Genomic DNA, 24,823 nt, shown 5'->3' on the forward strand with positions numbered 1-24,823 from the left:
GGCTTTTCTCTTCTCGTAATCCTAGAACCTGGGCCCTAGGACAAATAGTGGGAAATTTGCAACAGGCAACAGGAGGTTGTTTCTTCAAACACAGCGTGTTTAAAGTCTAGCTGTCTCAAGTTGTGATGATTGCCGCCAACAACTTCAGAAGGTTAGGCACATTTATAGTGGAGAAGACTACGAGCAGCTGCAGGTTGTGATAAATATACGCTATGTATAGGATCGTAGACAGCAGGTGTGGCTCCATATTTGGGGGGGGGCTGAGCAAGCCCCCCACTTGGGATCCATTGATGGAGCTCTAGCAGCTGCCGATCTCCCCTCTTGTTTGGGAGGGTGAGGAGACGGGCAGCCAGCAGTGACCCGACCCCACTGCTTGTTCACAGCGTTATTCGGCAGCGCCATCGTTGCTGCTGGCTGGGAGACAGGTGGCCGCTTGGCTTCTGCCCCACTACATTGCCAGCAGTGTTGATAAAAGTGTGCCAGCAAACAAATCACATGCTGCGCATCAAGAAAATTCATTTGCAACACTTCAACACTTTCTCTCCCCTGTGCACAGCAACTTATAAATGTTGATTTGCAAGTGCATAACCAGGATTTTTGTTGGGGAGGGCAGGTTTTTGTTGGGGGGGGCAGAACCTCGGTTTCGCATTGGTTTGTATTGATTTTGATTGATTTAGCAGCTGCCCCCCCCCTTGGGGGGGTGGAGAAAAGGACCTCGCTGTACTTCAAGCCTCTAATGTGCACGCAATTGTCTGCAGTGCCCTGAGAACGGAAACTGAGCGGCCTGTCCTCCAGCTGCCGTATTTCCCTGTCAACCAAGGCACGCTCCCCTAGGCCCGCTTCTTCCGCTCTGTGCCGAAACAAGTCCCGGCTCGCCCTGGAGGTTGCGGAAGGATACGAGACTGGCCAGAAAGGCAAAATGACGACGGTGCCGATTCCGAAAAGTCGGCTGGCATGCTGGGAATTTCCCACGTGCGCGTGCGAGCTGCGCCAAGCTCTTGCGAAAAGCCAGCGAGGGCGGAGACTAGCAGAAAGGGACGGGGGGGGGCTGGGCTGGGGAAGCGGCGGAGCTTAGCTTGCAAGAGGTCGCAGCAGTGAGAGAAGAGACACTGCTGCTGAAATATGGAGTGGAAGCCTGTTGGATTTGCATCCATCCAGACGCGCTTTTTTATAACAAGAATACAAAACTGAAAATGAAGGAACTGCAGCTAAAACATCCCATTCATTTTTTCACATGGTCTAGTGTTAATCTGAAATCAGAAGCAGCTGGCGCCAGTGGAATTCCCTGTCCCAAAATGCGCCTAGAACAATGGGAATTTCGAACTCTGCTCCTGAGAGAGAAAAGTGCACATTTCTCTCACTTCCCAGGAAACTCCAGCCAGAGCGCTTCTGATGCAGACAAGGAAGTCTCGCCTCCTGGCATTTGTTCGCCTTGTAAAATGAAGCGCAGCTTGGGGTATTTGCTCAGTCATTGAGCTGAACAGAGGGAACACAGCTATTTTGACCAACTGACCTGTGTTCAAAAAGGCCATATTGGCTCAGAACTCTGTGTTGCTTCTTAACTGTCTTCACTTTGATGGGATTTCTTCATAGATGCTTCAAGCTTTACATATGTAAATGTTGTACTGAGGTGTATTCACAGACATGAATATGGGGTAGGGGACGGACCTGAACCCATATCCCCTGCTCAGCCTTGGGCCAGTTCTCCAACCTAGCAGGACTGATGGGATAAAATGGGACTGGAGATATTATGTATACAGCCCTAAGCTATTTGGAGACAAATGTGGACAATTACTCCCTACACAGAAAGCACTTTTTTAAGCATTTAAAAAACCCCACGTGTGAATAGATGTACAATACACAATGTGAGTTTTCTGTGGCAGAATAGTGTGATGTTTGAAACAGCTCTGAATCAGACCGGAACACCATCTTGTAGTTTGCCTCAGGTGCCAAAATGTCTTGGGCGAGCCCTGCTTCCATCTTCTCTTGGGCCTTTGTCCAAACTTGCAACAGCATGGAATGGTGCAAGCAGAGCAGTGCACAGAACTACTATTTCTAAGGGCACATAAGGGAACATACTTCTCATGAGTGTGTGTTCGTGTGCATAATATACAGGGGAGCAACAAGTAAGATGGGGGGCAGGTAAGCCCCACTCAATGTAATTGATCACAAGATTTGGCACAAATGCACCATTTGAATGGCAATTCCCATCCACTTTGGCAGGGCAGCCCCCTTAAAATACTTTAGGGCAGTGTTTCTCAACCAGTGTGCCTCCAGACGTTTTGGGACTACAACTCCCATCATCCCTAGCTAGCAAGACCAGTGGTCAGGAATGATGGGAGTTGTAGTCCCAAAACATCTGGAGGCACACTGGTTGAGAAACACTGCTTTAGGGAGGGCCTTTGGCCCCTAAGAGTTGGTTCCTATGCATGGGCGTAGCCAGAATTTTTTTGGGGGGGGGGTGCGGGGACAGAAGCTCAGATTTGTATTGATTTATAGGACACAGGTGGCGCTGTGGGTTAAACCACAGAGCCTAGGGCTTACCGATCAGAAGGTTGGCAGTTTGACCCCGTGACGGGGTGAGCTCCTGTTGCTCGGTCCCTGCAGTTCAAAAGCACGTCAAAGTGCAAGTAGATAAATAGGTACCGCTACAGTGGGAAGGTAAATGGCGTTTCCGTGCGCTGCTCTGGTTCACCAGAAGTCGCTTAGTCATGTGGCCTCATGTACTCTGGCTCCCTCGGCCAGTAAAGTGAGATGAGCGCCGCAACCCCAGAGTCGGTCACGACTGGACCTAATGATCAGGGGTCCCTTTACCCTTTTATAGGAGGGGCAGCTGTCCCTCTCCTTGGCTACGCTCATGCTCCTATGGCATGTGTGTGTGTGTGTGTGTGTGTGTGTGTGTGTCCTTGCAAGTAGAAACATAGCATAGCAGCGACAGGCTGAGCTTAAACATCCCTGAAACGCTACGTTTCCTACTTGCAGTAAAAGGTGGGCTGGCAACTAGCAGCTGTTCGTTTTTTTTTTTTGTTTTTTTGTAACATCAAGGAACATTTTCCGAAACTGCATTCTGACGCCCTGAAACCGCAGGCCTGAAATAGAACGGGGGGGGGGGGAATCTACCCCCTCGGCAGTGCAAGCGGCTCCTTTCCAAGCGCCTCTTAGCAGCTCGAGCTCCCCGCCCCCTCCCTTCCCTGCCCGTCTCGCGAAGGCGAGTTCACGCGCGAAGAACGTGCCGCTCGCCTGACGTCAGCGCGGAAGGGAGCGAAGGGGAGGACTCTTTTTTCCCAGCGCGCCCCGCTCCGCGCTGCGTCATCGGGCGCCGGGCGCAAAAGCGTTATTCTGTGCGTGGCCGGCTCCGGGTGCGGTCGTCTAGGCGAGAGTGTTCGTAGCGGTCGTTCGCCATGGCCTCCTCCACCGGGACTCATCCTTCCCCCGCCGCCTCAGGCGCCTCGCTCGCCCCGGCCGCGTCGTCCTCTCCCCCCGCGGGGATCCTCATCGGAGACCGCCTGTACTCGGAGGTGTCGCTGACCATCGACCACTCGCTCATCCCCGAGGAGCGGCTCTCGCCGACGCCCTCCATGCAGGACGGGTTGGACCTGCAGAGCGAGACGGACCTGCGCATCCTGGGCTGCGAGCTCATCCAGGCCGCCGGCATCATGCTCCGCCTGCCGCAGGTCAGCGCCGGGGGAGGGGGGCTGCCTCCGAGGGGGCCTACCGTGGAGCCCAAGGCCTCGGCCTTGTGGAGAGGGGAGGGAGGGAGGGGAGGCCGCCGCCACCACCACCTAAGGGCGCCTCTTGTCTTCTCCCGCCCGCCCTGACCCCAGACGGGGCTCCGTGAGGGGAAAGGAGGGCGCTGGACACAAGATGGCGGCGGATTGGCGACCTCGGCCTGCTTGACAGGCCCGGCGCCGATGCCGCTTCCGGAAAAGGGAGGGTGGGAGGCTTTAGCTGGCCTCCGCGCATGCGCGCTTCGCCTGTTGCTAACATGGCTTATCTTCCTGTCTCTTCCCCGCCGGGGGATTGTCTTCGCAGGTGGCGATGGCGACGGGGCAGGTGCTGTTTCACCGCTTCTTTTATTCCAAGTCGTTCGTCAAGCACAGCTTCGAGGTGAGTTTTTTTGGTGGGTGTAGGCAGGCTTAAGGTTTTAGTTTGTTTTTGTTTTTTTTGGGAGGGGGCAAGAGGTACTGAAGGCCATTCAAACGTATGAAGTGAGTGTTTTCAGCTAGGATTGCTCATCTTGACTCCGCTGTTTTGCCTCAGGCAAGGAGTCTCCACAGCACTGTTTCTGGCTTGGGTGGATTTCTGTTTTGCGTATCTCCCATTAGGGTTAGCTCCTAGTCATGTTTATAATGTGTTGTGTATGAACCCCCGGGGGAAACAAGTTTCTCATGGCAATGGGCTTCTTTTTCAGATTGTTGCGATGGCCTGCATCAATCTTGCTTCCAAAATTGAAGAAGCGCCTCGTCGTATAAGAGATGTGATCAACGTTTCCCATCACTTGCGCCAGTTAAGAGCTAAAAGGTAAGATCAGCTCCGCTTTTGGTATACACAACGTACCACTGTACACTGTCCCACTGTAACATAGTCCAAAGACTGTAGAGGTTCTGCTTGGGTAGGTTGGCTTGATCAGGTTGAAGGTGATAAACAGCTGACATAGGCTTGGATTTTGTGTGTTAGTGTGACTTAGTGGATTGAAGTATCTCTTGAAATGGGCTGGATGAAGTCAGGTCTGAGCTAGTATTGTTTGATTTTTTTGCTTTGCTTTTTTGTTTTGTACTGGAAACTTGTAGTTATCTTTTATTACATGTTAACGCCACTGAAAATGTATATTGGGTCCTGTTTAACCACTGTCCTTGTTTAGTGTAGTAAAGAGTGCATAGTTGTCTCTCAAGCTCTTAGCAGAAGACTGAAGTTTACCCTATTTATGTTTATAGTAGTGGTTTTGTTGGGAAAGTTGACAGCTTGGTTTGGTTTACAGCATATATTTGTTTTAATGGTATCTTCAAGATATAAACAAAGGAATCCTGGAAGCAATGTGCATCTAGAATTACAGGAACAACACTTGTCATTCAGCATGATTGTCTATACATCAGATGAGTCTCAATTTTGTGTGTGCTTTTGTGATTGTTGTAGAGCTTTCCCTATTGTGGGTTTGTAAAGTTTTAAATATAAAGCAGCAAGGAAAGATTAAATATAGGAAAACCTTTGCACTATCTTGAATATTTTTATCTGAAGCTGTCTCTTGATTAGTAAATATGGGCTTGATTTCAATGATATCCTCACTACTTAGGGACATTTTTAAGAGCTTATTTTTCTTGGCCAAATCTTGTGGGATACTGAGGCATCCTAAAAACAACATACAAATATGTGTCTTACAGCTTAAAAGCATATCTAGGCAAAACAAGCTGTTTTTCAAAAAGTTATTTTTAGTTTATACACAGGTAAAGTGCACATATACTAATGTACTTTCTTTTCAAGTCTTTTTTATTTTTAAAAGAATATTCATCTTCATTTGAATGAAACAGTTGCACCTAAGACTTTCTCCCTCACTGTCTAGATTTCAAGTGACGTTATAATTAATTAATATAAATATTTCTTGGTCGGCCAGGATTTGAAAAGTAGATGAAAACACAATTATTTAAAAAAGAAGTCTTCCCATAAAAAACCTGGCATGTCATGTTGGGTGCTGATGTCTTACTCAAGCAGATGTACTTTACTTGATTCATTTTTAGCTAACTTAAAAACAAATGCTGTGTGAAAAGTCTGGAGCAAGTCAAGTCTATAAGAAATCTTACATTTTTGTCATGCAGGATCATTTTTAAAAATGGGATGAAAGCATTATTCTGTGCGTGTTACAGTTTTACAAACAAATCAGTTGTACATGTTATTAACTTTAGCTCTTTTTTCCCTTGCAACCGACTATACAGCGACCAGCTACATTTACCAAAGCCTGGGTGATGTGGAGTGGTTCATAGAGATGAAGCTGTCGTCATGGCAACAGTGAGTGACGTATCGAAAATCCCCAAGGAGAAGCCAGTGCTCTGAGAATAGGTCACTGGAATCGGGGAACTGACAGGTTGGCCGTTGGTGAACCATTTGGAAGAACTCCTGTATCTTGTTTTAAGCTTTCATCTTTGCTGTCCAGGTTTTTTGAAATTAGCCAAATGTTAGAATTTTAACTAGCAAATTTAGGTATGCTGTGCTTAATAGTTTTAGTCTGTCACATTTCAATATGTTTTATTTTGTGTATTTAATGAAATCTACACCTTGTAGTATTCGTTACTAAAATCTAGTACTCACTGAAAAAAGACTCATTAGTAAAGTTTTTACTTTGGAATGCAAAAAGTGGTTGATGTTGTATAGCACTGACTGCCACAAACATGCAAATTTATGTTTAAGAACATAAATAGCATTTAGTAAACCAAAATGTTTTTGCTGCTACCAAGGGTATTCACAAATAGTAAATTTTGTGCACATTCTATATGATTAATTTACAGTTTTGTAACAACTGGGGGAAATATTACTTTTAAAGCATTGTAATCCTAGGCAAGTGTGCACTAAAATAAATATTCTAAGCTTTTTTACTGGGAGGAACAACATCTCATTTGGCTTTGCTTGCCTGGTGTAATTCCCAGCATCTCCAGTTAAAAAAAGGATCTTTGGTAGTAAGGCTGGGGAAACTGCCACTAAAGTCCATTGTCAGAAGACAAGAATGGCTGGATTTTTCTCTACACTACATACTGTTAATGTGAAGCATTTGGAATTAGCACAGCATTTGTGCATGCATTGAAGCTGTCACATAATCTGTATCGAAGGCTATGCTAAAAAATAACCAACAAACTAACAGCAGTACTGTAAAAACATAACAAATATAATTTGCTCTTTGCTTGTACGTATTACTGCATTCCTATCGGGTCAAGCCACTCCTCTTTGGTATTTCACAGATTGGGGCTTAGATCCTTAACCTGACACCCTTTTAGGCAGAATTTGAAAGAGTGTCATCATAACACATGATGCAAATATACATGAATGTTGATGTGCTGTTCAATGTAACATCTGGATACACTTATACAAGGAATGTTAAATTTAGTTACCTTGCAGACTAGCTGCTTGATCCTGATCATGTGCATGGCTTAAGTGGAAGCAAGTCTCACAAGTGAGGATGAAATTAATTGGGAGTAACCTTTGTTGAACTCTAAAGTCTGACTTTGATTTGATATGCACATGTAACTGTGATAAGATGCCTACTGCCATCTTGGTAAGAAATGCTTCCCCTTGTTGAGCCATTATTCCAGCACTGAAGCAGTGAAATGAAATTTGTGGGAAAGTTGATTCCTCAGGGTATCGTGCTTCAGAGAATCATGTTCTTGTCCCTTTAAAATTGTAATTGTTACACTTTTGAACACAACTCTAAATTTATGCAGTGAAATGGCTGTTTTCAGAGCCTAATATGTAAGCATAGCTGATGTAATTCTTGGTTTGATACGATGAACCCTTTTTGCATTCTTATTGTTAATAGTACGGTGAACTCTACACACAACTGCATAAAGTTTGCATATGCCAATCATTCCAGTTGGAATGCTGACTAGTTAGGAAGAACACTAATGTGGCCTTTAGTCTTTTTGAAAAGTATGTTGTATTCTAATAGCTAACTCTAACTTGGCCTTGTATTTAATTACTCTCCTGGTAACCATAGTTAACAAGGAATTCCATGCAGAGATCTCTCCTGTCAATACTAGTCTAATTTTTTCCCCTGTGTTGCCTGTATAGGAAGGGAAGCCTGTCACTCTGCCTGTCCTTTTGCCAGCTGAGGGCATTCTTAAAAGTAGTCTCCTAAAATGCTAGTAAATTTTAGTACTCTCCTAAAATGCTAGTAGTAAAATGCATTTACATAGTAGGTGCAGAGAGGAGGGACTTCCACTCTTCCCTGCCCAGCATAGAAATGTAGGATAGCTAGCCACTTAGCAGTCTGTTTACTTTGGTGATCTAACTGGACAGGTTGCATAGAGCCAAACAGGAGTTTGGTATGTAGTTATAATGCAAAAATGTAATGATCACAACCCAGGACCCTAAGCCCAATAATTGCAACACAATAAATAAGATCTTAAATTTTTTGGTAGGCAGCTAAACCTTGAGACAGTTTCTACAATCTTTCCTTGGCTCCCTGAGGTGGCATATATTCCCCCTCCCAATTACTTCTTTCATAAAATATTATTGGTATTCAGGTTAACAAGTTGCCAAGTCTAATTAGATTGGCATCTAAATTAGAATTAAATCAATCTGCGAAGTTAAAAGTATATTTCTCTGTCAGAAACAATTTAATTGGGCTGATATTGCAAATATGCAGTTTGAAACATTTAGTAACTTGCATTAAGTTGTGGATGGGGTAGCTGTGCTGGTCTGTAACCGCAAGATGACAGTGTTACATTTGGAGTAGGGAATGTGATAATGAATGTTCCTGTGAGAAGTATATAGTACATCAACACTCTACCTTACAAATATTTGAATTAACCTTGGGCAGTATACCAACAAGAAATGGAAACAGGAAATTCCTGTATGTAATGAAGCATCTTTCCCATGTGCTAGTATACAAATTTCTTAAGGTTTTCTAGGTTGAGCACAAGGTAAATTTATATCAATGCACAGAATCTTACAGCCTGTTTTGCCTAGGTTAGTTCTGTTGCACTACCAAATATTTTGGTGAAGCTAAGCTGTCTTCAATGCAGTAATGTGCATTTGGTTTTTGGATCAGGATAATCTGAGGGACCCAGGTGGCGCTGTGGGTTAAACCACAGAGTCTAGGGCTTGCTGATCAGAAGGTCGGCGGTTCGAATCCCTGCAACGGGGTGAGCTCCTGTTGCTCGGTCCCAGCTCCTGCCCACCTAGCAGTTCGAAAGCACATCAAAGTGCAAGTAGATAAATAGGAACCGCTCCAGCGGGAAGGTAAACAGTGTTTCCGTGCGTTGCTCTGGTTCGCCAGAAACAGCTTTGTCATGCTGGCCACATGACCCGGAAGCTGTCTGCGGGCAAACGCTGGCTCCCTCGGCTGAGATGAGCACCGCAACCCCAGAGTCCTACACGACTGGACCTGATGGTCAGGGGCCCCTTTACCTTTACCTTTTTACTTGCAGAAAGAGGTGGGCTGGCAACTACCTTTACCTTTAAGCTGTCTTCAATGCAGTAATGTGCATTTGGTTTTTGGATCAGGATAATCTAGGAAATATATAGTGCAACCTCACTATCAAATTTTCTTGAATGAAGTGTCACTCTACCATAAACAGCTAAAGAAGGCAGTTGTTTGAATTGCTTTTATCCCTGTTCTAGTTTAATGCAGGGGCAGAATTCAGATGATTGTGCTGTAGACAGTTTGATTCTTATACATAAAAGGATTTGAAACACTTACCTCCTTAAAAAAACAAAACTGAATTTGACATTCAGTTTGCTGAATGTCAGATGTTGTAGAATGCAAGTAGTACTGATTGTGTATATAGTTCAATCCCTGTGCATGATGCTTTAGAACAGGGGTCAGCAAACTTTTTCAGCAGGGGGCCGGTCCACTGTCCCTCAGACCTTGTGGGGGGCCGGACTGTATTTTGGGGAAAAAAAGAACTAATTCCTATGCCCCACAAATAACCCAGAGATGCATTTTTTTTAAAAAAAATGACTACATTCTACTCATGTAGAAATACCAGGCAGGCCCCACAAATAACCCAGAAATGCATTTTAAATAAAAGGACACATTCTACTCATGTATAAACATGCTGATTCCTGGACCGTCCGCGGGCCGGATTGAGAAGGCAATTGGGCCGCATCCGGGCCTTAGTTTGGGGACCCCTGCTTTAGAATATAAGAACACATTACTACCTGAAGATGTTTACCATCTCAACATAGAAAACAATGGAAATGAAGGTAGGGGAATACACACACACCATGCACACAAGCAAGCTAAAATATTTTAATATTGAAATAGTATTCTGCATGCATCTTTACAAAGGAATTACATTGGTTATGGATAGTACATAACTAATGTGAAGAGACTTTGTTTTAAGGCTATCCATAACCAATATAAGTAACGCATACATAAATACAGTCATACCTCGACAACCGAACGCTTCGACTTCCGAAGTCGACAACCCTCAGAAGTTTTTTCTGGGCGCGTGCGCAGAAGCAGCGCTTTGAGAACCGAAAACCTCGGAACGGATCGTCTTCGTAAGTTGAGGTACCACTGTATGCATGTAGAAGACTGCATTATAATGCCACAGTAAAATATTTGTAACTTGCTCTTTGCAAGATATTTTAAATTTAACTAATGGAGAACAGTATAACGTTTCCTCAACTGTATTAACGAACTAGGTTATGTGCTTTCTAACCATCGATTCGTGACATAGATACAGGTTAAAACATAGAGGTAGGGAAGGAATATGTTCATCATAATAATAATTTACTGCTTATACCCTACACATCTTGACCGGTTTTCCCTAGCCACCCTGGGGAAATATATAGGAATATAAGAAACATAGCGAAACATCAAACATTAAAAACTTGATGATACAGGGCTGCCTTCAGATGTTTTCTGAAAGTTGTGTAGTTGTTTTATCTGTGTGATGACATGATGGGAGGGCATTGCACAGGGCAGGTGCCACTACCGAGATGGCCTCTGCCTGGTTCCTTGTAACTTCACTTCTTGCAGTGAGGGAACCACCAGAAGGCCCTCTGAACTTGACCTCAGTGTCTCGGCTGACTGGTGGGGGTGGAGACGCTCCTTCAGGTATACACGTCCAAGGCCGTTTAGGGCTTTCTGATAACATAGTGCTCATTACTATAGCATAGTATTCATTTTTTGTTTCTTAACACATTTTTAAAAATAAGTCTACGTACAATTTAAGAAATCTAGATTATTCTATGATCAAGATAAATGATTGAAGCATAGCTTTGTTTTATTTCCTATGCATAACACATTTATTTTTACAGATGTTGAAACTACAGTGGTAATTTGAATGATGAATTCACCATTGTGCTCCTTTTCAAAGAATGGAATCTTTCCAAAAGACATCACTAGGAATTACTTGGAATTTAGCCTTTTATATCATCTCCGTTATGTGAAGTGAAATGTTTTTGAATGTGAAATTCTGAATGTTGATAGGAAAACTTTTTAAAGTTAACATAGTTGTACTAAATTAGTTAACTTGGACAGCACAAGATTAAAGCTAAAACTTGTTTGCAGGAGTTTAGAATCTGGTTTCTGTTGCCATTAGTTGGTTGGAAGGGAAAACAGAAAAGCCGTTGTCTTCGATTTAGAAAACCGTTTTGACTCTATTTCTTACAAACTGTAGGACTCCAAGCCCATTGATACTTGATCAGAACTACATAAACACCAAAAATCAAGTAATCAAAGCAGAAAGGAGGGTGCTGAAGGAATTGGGATTTTGTGTTCATGTCAAGCATCCGCATAAGGTGAGTCCACGAAAGTTTCTTCAATATTGAACTGCGCAAATATCTTGATGGTGACAGGAAAGGTAAACAATGCCTAGATATGACTGCCTTTATAACTCAAGAACACATGTCAGTTTCTAGGAAGAGGGTAAAACTCCTAATTGTAAGCTAAGGTTAGGGGGAGTGGAATTTTGAATTTTCATCAGAAATGGGGGTTGATAGATTATGAGATTTAACACTAAGTTTGCCTTGCTTTATGTACAAGATTGATGTGAGTACAGATGTTCCTTGTGTTTTAATTACCTTTTTTGTTTTTCTTCCTCTCTCAGATCATTGTTATGTACTTACAAGTCTTAGAATGTGAACGTAATCAAACACTCGTCCAAACAGCCTGGTAAGTTTTCCTCTTCTCTCTCTTAGCCAGGAAAATAGTAGCAGAAAAAAACAAGCTTGGTGTCCAATATACCAAAGAATGAACTGTAAGTTAGTAAATGAAATGCTTTGTGAAATGTGTGTCATTGCTTGTTTTCTGCTTACTATTTTCGTGGCTTTCATAGCACATTTTCTTGGAGAACTCAATTTAACTTTGTTCTTTTTTCTACTCTTTGATTAAAGGGTAGCCTCTGATGGTAAGTCATAGAACTCTGCCCTCTGCACCACAGCTCATGACCTGAGGATGGCCTGATTGGCTGCCTCTCTCTCCAGCCAGTGCAGTGCAAGCTCTCAGCCAAGATTTACTGAAGTGGTCCATATCCATCTGGCAGCATCTTCTAGTTCTGTCCGGGTGTCCAAAGGATTTGTATATCTGATTCTAGAAGTATCTGTTCAACATACATATGAAATGTGTATTTGTTTTCCTAGTTACTCTAGTTATGACATTACCTGTCAACATAAATGGTAAAGTCTAGCTGTAGCACGAATTCCTAATTAACTGCTTTTCCGGTTTTTGTCTCAATTTGGATTCTAGTGGTTGGGGGTTTTTTGGCGTTGGGTTGTGCATGCAGAGGAGAGGGACTAGCGCATGCCTAACTATTTACTGTTTTGTGTATTGAGCATATTTTTCGCAACCAGCAAACATCCACAGTAGATTAGTTGGCATGTTTGGAGGTCTCCCCCTTATGTTCAGAAGCAAAAGTTTATTGCTAAATTCTGAAATAACAAGTTTGAATACCAACAATTTCAGTGATTAAGAATGTTTTTAATTTGTTAGAACATGACTTCACAGAGTTTCTATAGTTTATATATGTATCTCATCTATATAGATGTCATTCACTTTGTAAAGTCTTTGCAGCCTCTCTGCACATGGGGCCGTTAAAAGTCCATGGAAACAGCTGATAGAAGTGATTTAGCAAGTTCCAGTCACATCCCACTGTTTTTAGTAGAAGAGTTAAGCATGTACTTAATTCATTCCCATGATGTCATTGGAATGCACAAGTGCTTAACTGTTTACAAAAATAATATGCTAAATTGGTATATAAATTTTATGAATTGAAATACATATCCTGTAGATCTTGTTTTTACATTATATCATGGGAGATGCATTAACTATTGTAGCTGTTGACACACTAAATAAAATATATTGATTTGTTTGACAAAAGACTGAATTAACAATTTAAATATCTAGTTAGACTTTTTTGCGTGGTCATGTGAACAGATGATTTTAGAGTTAAATCTTAGTTAATGGACACTTCATAGAATAATCGTGAGTTACATAATAGTATGTAAAGCCATAGTGATGTCTTGCATTTCCTTGTGGTGATAAAGATTGAAGTCAAAATAAAACTCAGCTTGTACTTTCCTGAGTTCTAGAGAGATGATAAGAGCCTGTTTGTTGCAATGATCCTGGGGCATTTGAGGCATTTTGTCTTTAAGACTTATTTGACATGTTGGAATCTAAATTAATAGTATGAAGGTGAAGAAAAAATAATAAAGTAGATTGAGTCTCCAACTTCATGTTTTTGATTTCATAATAGGCTTTAGAACTTGGAACAAATTCACATTCATATTTTTCAGGAATTACATGAATGACAGCCTTAGAACCAATGTATTTGTTCGATTTCAACCAGAGACAATAGCATGTGCTTGTATCTACCTTGCGGCTAGAGCTCTACAGGTAAGAATTTGTCTTCTGTTTTCACTCATACCTTTAGTTCAACAATCTTCAAATAAAATTGCCTAGTTTCAGATTCTGACCTTTTTTTGTAATAATTTCTTCTCCAGATTCCTTTGCCTAACCGTCCCCATTGGTTTTTGCTTTTTGGAACTACTGAAGAAGACATTCAGGAAATATGTTTAGCAACACTTACGTTGTATACAAGAAAGAAGGTAACTGTCAGTGTACTTGCAGGTGGGGTGAAATGTACTACATTTATACATGCTAAAAGATGTGCTCCTCTTTTAGGGGGTTGTGGGGGATTGATGCAATTTCTTACACAGAAATGTTTTAAAATTTATATCTAGAAGCCTTCACCCCACACCAAGTATGTAGGAATGTGTGCTATACTTTTGAGAGGCTCTGTTTTGCTTCCAAACTCGGCCATTAGAGGAGGGTCTGAACAGCCTGGAACAGAAGCTGTGTATTACTGGGAGCAAATTCAAGCAACCCTGATGTGATTGCTAAGTTGTATAAATTCCAGGACTCCGTGCTGCATGGAAGCTGCTAGCATGCTGTGATAAAGTAATTTAATTTTAAGCTCCATTTTGACAACAGACAAGGTTTAGTTTTAATTGCTTTTTAAAACTTGTATTTTATTTTGTATGCTTCTTTGGCCACAGTCGAAAGGAAGGATAAGATATTTTGCTAAAAATCAAACAGATATACCCACTCTGGTTTGATACCTGACTTTTGAGCTCTGCATCTCCTTGCAGCCTAACTATGAATTACTTGATAAGGAAGTTGAAAAGAGAAAAATGGCACTTCAAGAAGCTAAACTAAAAGCAAAAGGATTAAACCCGGATGGAACACCAGCCCTTTCCACGTTGGGAGGCTTTTCACCTGCTTCCAAGCCCTGTAAGTTTTTTGTAACAATGTTCATTTGATTCTGCATCTACTTAATTCTTAAAGGAGGTATTGAAGCAGAATTAGGAGTCCCTGAATTTCTGACTCAGCAAACATTATGGCCTTTATATACAGGTGTCTCCCCGCTTGCATGGGTAAGGTTCCCAGGAACTGCGTATATATGTGAAATATAGTGGGGAAACACCCTATAAACCTCTAGAAGACCTTGGGAACCCATTTAAAAAGCCAGCAGTACTTGCCAAACTGGCATGAATGGTGACTCTCAGTCTAACTCATTACCAGAGGACTCTACTAAACTCTGTCACAGCTGCTCCCACCAAACCTCCTTTCTCAAACTCCCAACACGCCACAGGGCTCAAAAGTCTGTGTGAAGATTCATGGGATTGCTAGCAGTTTTCCTGCTCTTTTTGTGGCATTTTAAAGAGTTTAACTTGATTTATTAAATTATTCACTGGCACCACACATATATACAGTCATGCACATGTGGTAAGATACTGTACCTGTGCTAAACATTTTTAAGATGTAAATGAATTAAAACTACGTTAGAAAGAAAATTGAGGGGTGTGTGACATCTTGTAGGAGTAAGAAATATAATTCTGTTGTGTGATCAGAACCTTGTCTGATGCCGTTTGTAGAAACTTGCATTAGCAAATTCACTATAATGTCAAGAGTTCTGTTTCTTCAACATTCTTACCATACGTTATTTCAATTCATAGGCTCTCCAAGGGAAATGAAAGCAGAAGAGAAATCTCCGTTGTGTATCAATGCAAAAACTATCAAAAAAGAACCAGAAGACAGACAAGTGGTTTCCAAGAGCCCTTACAATGGGTAGGTAGCTGTCTGTAAAATAATATTTATTTATTTAGTTATTCACTTCATTCTAAGTTGTATGTTGTTACATGCATTTGTAAATTGATATGATGCTTACTTTATTAATCCAGTATGAGAAAAGAGAGCAAAAGAAGTAGAAGCAGCAGAAGTGCTAGCAGATCGAAGTCAAGAACAAAGTCACGGTCCAGATCCCATTCCCCAAGGAGACAGTGAGTATTTAAGTACTGTAATGGTTAAATATAACTTTAAAAATGCTTTCCTTCTCCTATATATTTCTTAAGGGAAGCGTAGTAACATGAAAATGAAGAGCAGTTAAGGGCTTCTAATGTGAAAATATGCCTTCTGCTTTGATACAACAATACAAAGTTACTAAAGCTATTGAGTAACTTATGATTAAATATCAAAAGTTGGCAACTTACGAGCTTTTGGAACACTGAAATGAAATAATAAATATCACCACAGTGCATCAGCTTAAATATGCAATAAAAACAAGATTATCTTTTGTGGATTTGGTACATGCGACCTAGCCACTGCTGTGCCAGTAAACTAAATTTTGCCACCCTACTTAACTGAAGAAATATTGCATGAAATAACATGTAGGGGAGTTTATGTAGCAGCGGGATTCTCCCGACTGGAGAGATGTAATAGCAGACAGGACTTCTTAGGTGCAAGAATTTGTTACCAAAGGAAAACAGCTGATACGGCCCCTCGAAAAACCCAGCACAAGTAGGAGGTGATCTCTCAAGAGAGTTATTCGTGAAAATTAGGAACAAACGACCATATAGTGTCAAATTGATTAGATGTAGATGCTGTTTCATATTGCATAAGCTATAGACAATTTGTATGCTGTGCAAGTTTAAATACTGTGCTATTTTGCATTTTAAGTTACAACAATAGACGGAGTCTCTCTGGAACCTACAGCTCAAGATCCAGAAGCAGATCACGTAGTCACAGTGGCAGTCCTCGGAGGCATCATAATCATGGATCACCACATTTAAAACCCAAGCACAGCAGAGAAGAGTTGAAAGGTGCAAATAGACACGGTCACAAAAGGAAAAAGTCTCGTTCCCGTTCTCAGAGCAAATCCAGGGACCACACAGATGTTACCAAGAAACACAGGCACGAGCGAGGACACCACAGAGACAGGCGAGAGAGATCTCGCTCGTTTGAAAGGTCGCATAAAGGAAAGCACCACAGTGGCAGTCGCTCAGGACACAGCAGACACAGGCGCTGACGGGGGGGGGGGGCAAATTGAACTGTCCTTTAGTTACGCTTGCATATTATACCATGTGCGGGACTGTTTGAAACTTGAAAAGAAGTCAAATTAGGATTTGATTTGAAGCCCAACACCTATGAGTAGGACTTTTTTTAAAAAAAAAAGTGTTGAATTTTTGCACATAAAATACCTTAGCAGTATCATACTGATTTAAAACAATGATCAGGTTAAATTGTATGTGTTAGAGTTGTATCAATATGAAAACTGGAGAATTTGTTTCTGTACAAATGTACCTTATTTTTATACAAGCATACTGCAGACATTTCTATTTAAGTATAGTTATTTGTTTAAAATAATGGTGAATACTTTCTTACACTGGTTTTAGTCTGCATGTGTGAAAATCTTTTTACAATAAATAAAATATACCGACTGTTCTTTTTTTTTTTAAACTACTCTGTTGAATACCTCATTAAATCGTCAAAATGTGGAAATTTTCATACCAAATTGCTAACTCTTTAATGCTTGGTAACACAGACAAATCTGCTTCGCTGGAGCTTGTTTTGAGATAAATGCTATAGGAGCTTGAGGTTTTATAATTGGTATGGCATGATAATTTTTCAGAGTATAATTCAAGGAGTGAGTGGAATGGAACTAGTCACTAGTGCATGGTAGACGGCCAATAATTATTTCCCTTTCTCCTCATCCCTACTTAAACTTCATATTAGTGTTTTGCAAGCTTGCTGCTCAACTGCAGTAATAAAAAGGACCACAGCCAGTCATCATTACAGCTTAAATACAAACTGAAAAAGCTGTTGTGCTAGTAATAGGAAGTGCAATAATACAAGATTTTTAATCCTTGGTTTTTAATGTCTAGGAGAAGAGGATGACTATAATACCTTCTCTGTCCTGGAACAAATACTGTGGATCTGTTGTAGCTGCCCTGAGCCTTAGTTTTCAGAGAGCCTTTTGGTAGCCGGAAGAGGACCCCCATGTATCTTACTCCTCATAATGTCTTACACCCATTTCTGCTACAAGAAATGTTCCTAATGGTGACCTGTGAACGTGCTCCCCTTTTCAGCTTGTACAGGAATTTATATGTAGAAGTTGACATAGTTTTGAGGGGACGTGGCTTATGTGTAGTAGGGACAATCAGGATAGCACACACTGTCCAACTGGAAGAGAGATGGCACACGAACAAATTATTTTGACTATGCCACTCGTTCAGATTCTGTTCTTGGCAGACCACTGCATTTCCTTTAAAGCCCCTATTTGGAATGCCACTTGAATTCAACCTCAGCTGCAGGAGGGCTTGATTTAATTTTGCATTTATCACTGCTCAGAAAAAGTCCTAGCACTTTCTTGTTTAATCTTCGTGGCCCATGAATCCTGTTCTGAACCCTGTATCACAACTTTAAAGCCATGCAAAAGAAAAATACAGGCCTGGATGGTAGGAGGGTAGGCTTTGAATTCTGGTGCCTTATTTACAATAATGCCTCAAGGATTACTTTCCGTCCAAAAAAGTAGTCTGCCGTAACCATGTGATTAGACCAGGCTTCCTCAAGCTGCCATCCAGATGTTTTTGGCCTACAACTCCCATGATCCCTAGCTAGCAGGACCAGTGGTCAGGGATGATGGGAATTGTAGTCTTAAAATATCTGGAGGGCTGAGGATTAGACTGACCTTAGATTTTTTTCATTGGTGTAAATATTTCCGATGGGGTTCTTATGAAATTAGCCAAAAATAAGAGAAATTTTGAGGTTTGGTAGGTACATGCAAGCATTTAAACTGCTGCAATTGTGGAAAATGAGTGCATTGGTTGAAATTCATGGCCCATCTGAAGTACTGGGGGTGGCTAAATGAAGGCTAGTGATGGTCATTGCTGAGGAAGGTCAGGAAATAGCATAGGGATGGCAATGTCCTGTCCTAAGTAACCTTGGAATAATGTTACAGGTAGGTAGCCGTGTTGATCTGCCGTAGTCAAAACAAAATAAAAAAAATCCTTCCGGTAGCACCTAAGAGACCAACTAAGTTTGTCATTGGTATGAGCTTTCGTGTGCATGCACACTGATCTGAGAAGCTGATCCCCCCCCCACCTTCTAGACTGAAATCTGTAGCCCCAGAACATTCATTGATTATGGTCACATCCATGCCATGCATTTAAAGCACTTATCCCGTGCAATCCTGGCAACTTGTTTAAGGGTGCTGGGACTTGAAGCTTTATGAAAGACAAATTCCCAGGATTAATTGATGGCAGCCACACACTCTTAAATATACAGTGTGGATGTTACCTATAAGATGGCATGTGCTTTCACATTTGGGAGCAGGTTATGGTTAAGTTTGGACCTCAGCCCAGAACATCTGCAGAAAACTAGGTGACACACTCCTGTTAGGGTGGAAAGAGGGCTAGACAGATCCGCTATGTCCTGGTAACTTGCTAGCTGCCACCTCCTTGCATTCTCTCCCGCTGCTGGTTGTATTATCTTGCTGAAAGCGATGTATGACTCCCATTGATTATTAGAGTTGGATTGCACCCTTTGTCCCATGAACCCTGACCCCTTGTGGTATCCTCTTTGAAGATAGATTTAATATAGCCTGCTATTTTGACACTGAATCCTTTATAACCAGTGACCTCAACTGGAAAACAAGTTCTCATATGATCATGGCTTTCGCAAGCCCAGCAGAGTTATATAGCTCAAGTCGCAAATTCCTTTTGACCTCAGAAACAACAAAGCCTTGCCTGATGAGCTCTGAGAACTAAAAGCACATTTTGTATCCCGTGTTTTAATTGCAGGGAGGACTGCAAGGTGCTACCCAAGTATTAATTTACTTGACTCCAGCCTGCGTCTCTGATATCACTTTGACAACTGGATAGTCAAAGCACAGCTCTTGGTACACCTATTTGCCACTAGATGACAGTGTTTATTAATAGGAATCGGGATTTCTGATGATGGTCCACAATAACTCGAAGATCATGTTTAAAAAATGATTTTTTACATCGAGAGCTGGACCTTGCTGCATATGCTAGAGCAGGGGTCAGCAACCTAAGGCCCATGGGCCAGAAGTGGCCCGCAGAGGTTGTTTGACCGGCCCACAAGCCGCCCCCGAACTGAGTGGCCCGCTCGCATGCTGCGCTAAACCAGCACAGCGCGGGTACTCGCTTCCACGGTGCTGGAAATCGTGTCTGCGCATGCGCAGACGCTGAAAATTGCTGGCATGTGCATGTGATCTGGCCCACAGAGGGATCTCCGCGGGACCGATCCAGCACAGGCAAGATAAACCTTGCTGACCCCTGTGTTAGAGCTATCAAAAAGTAGGAGCATACAGAAGGCAGCAATTTAAGTGAGACTTGGGCTTTCTACAGATTGCTGTTTTCCTGCCTTGCTTGAAGATCCTTATCAGCTGAAAGGCCAATCTTGCGCAGCAGGTGAGCAGATGAGCCTCTGCTGCTTCTCACAGCCTGCCAAATTTTCACTGGCTAAGGAGCAGCTGCTGAGGAAATACTCCAGGACTGATGTTGTTCCCTTCCCCTTGTCCAAGACTGACCCAAAGCTTCCCAACATTCACTTTTGGCATGTCATCGTGCTCCCCCACCTTCTTCACTGCTATAGGAACACCAACAGTGGAGGAGAGAGAGCCATGGAAGATTATGCTGCTACAACCGCGGGGTGAGGGAGGTCTTCAATATGTCATGCTCCCAGGACAACCTCCCATCCTTAAAAGCACTTTTGTGTCACCGTTGATCTCATTGAGATTTTGGCATGTGCATACTTTTCGTCCATTGAAACCAGTAGTGCTTTAAAGTGTGTCTTTGATTTGTTCGCTCTAACAATATAGTGTATATCAATTGCTCTTATGTGCTACTTGTAACACTCCATTAGCCAGTGTGCTTTCCAAAGGCCTCTGGCTAGCTATTGCGACAAGCCAAGCACTGTTTTGATCCATCAAGTGATTATATTTTTAATAATGGCAGCTAGTTTGGTATGGTCCATGGTGTCACGAAGAGTCGGACACGACTAAACGACTAAACAACAACAACAACAACAAAAGTTTGTTAATGTGTCTGAAACGGAGGGTTCAACCTCAAGGTTCTTACCTCTCCCAGAGAGGGAGGAAGGTCTTAGGAGTATGACCGTACATAAATACAGGAGGAGATCGGAAGCATTGTATCCCAAGTGGGCCATTGTGTGCCCCAGATGGATGGAACAGCTTCATTTATTTTGGCAATTCTTCTTTCAATAGAAGAGAAAGCAAAGCAGCAGTCTCTATACTCTGGAATCCCCATTCCAAGATGTGTCTGTTTGCTGAGCACCTGTTTCTGAACCAGACACCTGAGTGATGCCCCCCCCCTCTTTTTAAAGGAGAGGTTATTTTGCTTTTTTCCTTCATAATGATTTAGTCAAATTTATGCAACCATAATTTATCGGTATTTTTTTTTTACATATAAAAAAACCCCTTTAATTTCAAGTCATGTTTTGTATGAACTGAACTAGTATTTTAAACCACAGTACTTCTTTTTTTAATGCTTTGGACAGCCTGCTGCCTTGACAGTGAAATAAGGGCAACCTTAAATGGCTCGACACCGACAAACAGGCTTTGCCCTCCTGTAACACAATACCGCTTGAGCATGAGAATTCACAGCTTCACGCTGGTAATTGCAGCTGCAGCCAGTGGCAGGCAAGTTCCCAGAAACTAAAGTCATCTGGTGAAGTCATGCCTTGCCAGGAGTCCTGAGTCGAGGGGCCTTGTAATCTGTGTAATCTTCGTGCATAGTCAACGGGAGAGGTGACAGTCATCACACTCCCTGATTAACAATTAAAGAAAAGGGGGGCAGGGGGAAGGAATGCTCTCATTTGATTTGCCAACTCTCTTTTGCAGATGCAGAAAGCCAAAGAACATTTAGCAAGAGAAGCTAAGTGGAGTAGGGGTTACCCTGACCAACAACTTGATGGAAATTGAAATGACCTCCTTTCTGACATATGCTTGAGGGAGAACAGCTGTAGCTTCAGCAAACAAGACCACCAGGAGACGATGCATAGGATCACTTGGCAAGCGTAATTTGCATTTCTCAACTCTCTTGAACATTGTGAGATACTATACATGTGTGTGTATGTGTGCAACAGAGAAGCTCTGAGTCCGTTTGGCAAGATGGCTGCTTGAGTTACTGTTGTCAGAGCATCTATAGCAGGGAGAGGAACCTTTTCCAGCTCAAGGGCCACATACCTTTCCAGGAACCTTCCGGGGGCCACATGCTAGTGGCAAAATGACAAGGGTGCTTCTCAGCCAAAGGAATGCACACAGCACCTTCACTGTGTATCTGAAGAAGTGTGCATGCACACAAAAGCTCATACCAATGACAAACTTAGTTGGTCTCTAAGGTGCTACTGGAAGGATTTTTTTTCTTTTGTTTCAACTACGGCAGACCCACAGGGCTACCACCTATATCTAGCACCTTCACTGGCAGAAATAACACAGTTGCTTCTGCAGCCCTATGCCCACCAATCTAGAAGAAGAAGAGAAGACTTTGGATTTGATATCCCACTTTATCACTACCCGAAGGAGTCTCAAAGCGGCTAACAATCTCCTTTCCCCTCCTCCCCCACAACAGACACCCTGTGAGGTGGGTGGGGCTGAGAGACTTCAGAGAAGTGTGACTAGCCCAAGGTCACCCAGCAGCTGCATGTGGAGGAGCGGAGACGCGAACCCGGTTCCCCAGATTACGAGTCTACCGCTCTTAACCACTTCACCACACTGGCTCTCAATCTAGGCAGCCACTCCCAGGTCCATGCCCTATGGAGCAGCTGCAGCAACTGGGGACCACTTCCCCTCCACCGGTTGATGTACTTTTCCCCAATGGCCTGCACGCATGTAGCTGGAGACTACGCCTGCATGGAAGCCTCCTCTGCTCTTCCCACTTCACTACTCTCCTGGTTCTGGGAGCCGGTGGTGCAGGAGAGGGTGGGAAAGCACCCGGCCTTTCACTTGCCTGGCCTGCCTCTTCCTCCTCTTCCTTCAGCTCTGAAGCTTCCCCACCTCTGATTCTCGCCTCCTGGCTGGTACAGGCTGGTACAGGCCCACACAAACCACTGCCCCACTCTCCTGAGTCAGACTCCAGGCAGGCCCCCTTCCCCTGGCGCACACTTGTCAAGCACCCTGCCAGTCCCTGGCACAAAAGTATGCAGAGCAACAAATGCAAGTTTCACCTTTGCACAGTTTCCAGGCATGCTCACGTATCCTCTATCTCTGTCCTCTACCGAGACAAGCAAGAACCATGATCAGAGTTCAAGGCTGAACCATTCTGAAATGGTAGCAGTGCCAGTTAATGAAACAGCTTATTCTTGCTCCGTTGCAGGAAAGACGTAGCTCAAGGCACAGGGCTCACTCTTTGCCGGTAGTGGTATGTGATGTGGCAGCAGGTCACATCGTGTACTTTTTAGAAAGGTACGCAGAGGGATCCTGGGCTGAGGCGCCACCATGTCACTAGGACACAAAGATTTTAAGAGGATGTTGCTTAGAACACTGGCTTCTTTCTAAACAGGCATTTTCAAAGTTCTGCGTGTTTGGGGTGGGGATAGGGAAGTTCAGGGCGATCACATCGTAATGTTCTTTTCCGTTATTGTTTTGGTTCACCAGCTTCTTTGCACAGGATCAGGGCTTGTACTAGTGAGTTCTGGAGCGTTCTCAGATAGTTCTTTTGAGGACGGTGTCCTGAGTTCAAAGTATCATCAAACTGAGCTGCTGTTGTTCCTCCGGGGAGATCATTTCAGCCTTTCAAATTTCAGCTTTTTCCTACTTTTCTTATCCTTTTGGATTTAGCCTTCAGCTTTCGTACCTTCACTAAGATGCTGGCTGCTGTCTTACTCTCTGGGGTCCAATACAATTAGCTGAAAGGGCATCACTCGAACTGTATAAAGCTGCTACATTATTATTATTATTTTTAAAAAGTGAAACCTGGAAGTGCACATTTTAATCTTTTAGCAGTGGTGTCCTATTTTAAATTGGGAAATTGGTTAGGGCGGTGCTTGTTTCATTAAGGGTTGCCTGCTTTTGGGGGGGGGCTATATTTCATTTGCTTTGTGGGTCGAGGTAGGTATTTTGCCTGTTGGGTGGGGAGCATCGTCAGTTTTTCTTCTGCAAAATGGGCATTTGGTGGTGCACATAACCATTAAAACTCCGGTGAGGAGCCTGTGACGCTCCAGATGTTACAGGGCTACAACTCCCATCAACCTCTGTGCCATTTGCTCTGAAGCATGGGACCTACAGTGGCCCAGGTATTTCTTTTTGCTAATGCAGGGATGGTGGGACTTGGAGTCCAGCAAAATCTGGAGAGCTTTAGGTTCTCCATCCCTGGTCTAGAAGATAATAGCAATTTAGCTTCCCTCCCCCACCCCCACCCCGCTCTCCCCACAGCCAGTGTTTTGCTTAACACCTAACCTGAAAAGCTTGACCGCTATTTTGCAACAGACTGTCTGGCTTGATAAAGGTGTAATAGCAATGCGGTGGATACCGTTGCTTTTTCCAAGCAATTCTGACTACCGGTCGGTAGGTGGCAGTTTTGCTACACAGCCACAGGTACACCAAGCGTCTTTGCTTGAGGTCTCGCATCAGGCAGAGACATCTTAATGCACATGTTTCGAGCACAGGGCATACGTTACAGCGAGATGGGGCTGTTAAGAGTTCAAAAGCAGAGTTAAAATCATAAGTCCCTGGGGACCTGTCTGACCTCACTTGAGACCCTGAAGAACTGCTTCCAGTCAGGCTAGACAGCACTGGGCCAGATACGCTTGACTCGGAATAAGACAACAGTTTGATGCTGGGCAAATCCTACAGCAGGCTGAAGGCAGGAAGCTAGGACCCAGCCTAATGCAACCATTCCCAACTTTTAAAAACTCTGGTTAATTTATTGTTTATTTTAGGTATTATGTTTATGCACCACCTTTTCCTCCAAGGAGCTCAAGGCGATATGCCTGGTTCTCCTCTTCACCATTTTGCCCTCACAACAACCCTGTGAGGTAGGCTAGGCTGAGAGATAGTGACTGGCCCATGATCACCCACTGAGCTGAGGATTCGGACCCTGGTATCTCTTCCCAGGTCATAGTCCAGCACTCTAACCATTACTCCACATGGGCTCAATCCATTAAGCCCGTCTGCATGTTGAGGAGCAAGTCAGTGATAAGCTCTGGTGAAGAGAGAATGCCAAAGCTGATTCAGTCTAAACCCACAGGCAGCACTTGCCAGAAGTCTTCAAACCAGCACTGATTCACCAGCTAGGTCAGCATGCACTTCTACAGCATACTGAGCCTTTTCAATGCATTCCCAAGTGCCTT

The 24,823-nt window shown here is 43.1% G+C and overlaps 1 protein-coding gene across 1 annotated transcript; it reads left to right on the forward strand.

Moving 5' to 3' along the window:
- The first annotated feature begins 3,307 nt into the window (after nucleotides 1-3,307).
- CCNL1 (cyclin L1) lies at nucleotides 3,308-23,648 on the forward strand. Its single transcript, XM_035133151.2, has 11 exons — nucleotides 3,308-3,674; nucleotides 4,033-4,107; nucleotides 4,412-4,521; nucleotides 11,334-11,454; nucleotides 11,763-11,827; nucleotides 13,447-13,546; nucleotides 13,654-13,758; nucleotides 14,302-14,443; nucleotides 15,169-15,280; nucleotides 15,394-15,492; nucleotides 16,169-23,648. Exons 1-11 carry the CDS (start codon nucleotides 3,402-3,404, stop codon nucleotides 16,515-16,517), a joined length of 1,551 nt encoding a protein of 516 aa, XP_034989042.2. The 5' UTR covers nucleotides 3,308-3,401; the 3' UTR covers nucleotides 16,518-23,648.
- The last annotated feature ends 1,175 nt before the right edge of the window (nucleotides 23,649-24,823 follow it).

The sequence above is a fragment of the Zootoca vivipara genome, chromosome 5 (genome assembly GCF_963506605.1).
Source record: "Zootoca vivipara chromosome 5, rZooViv1.1, whole genome shotgun sequence".
Lineage (NCBI taxonomy): Eukaryota > Metazoa > Chordata > Lepidosauria > Squamata > Lacertidae > Zootoca > Zootoca vivipara.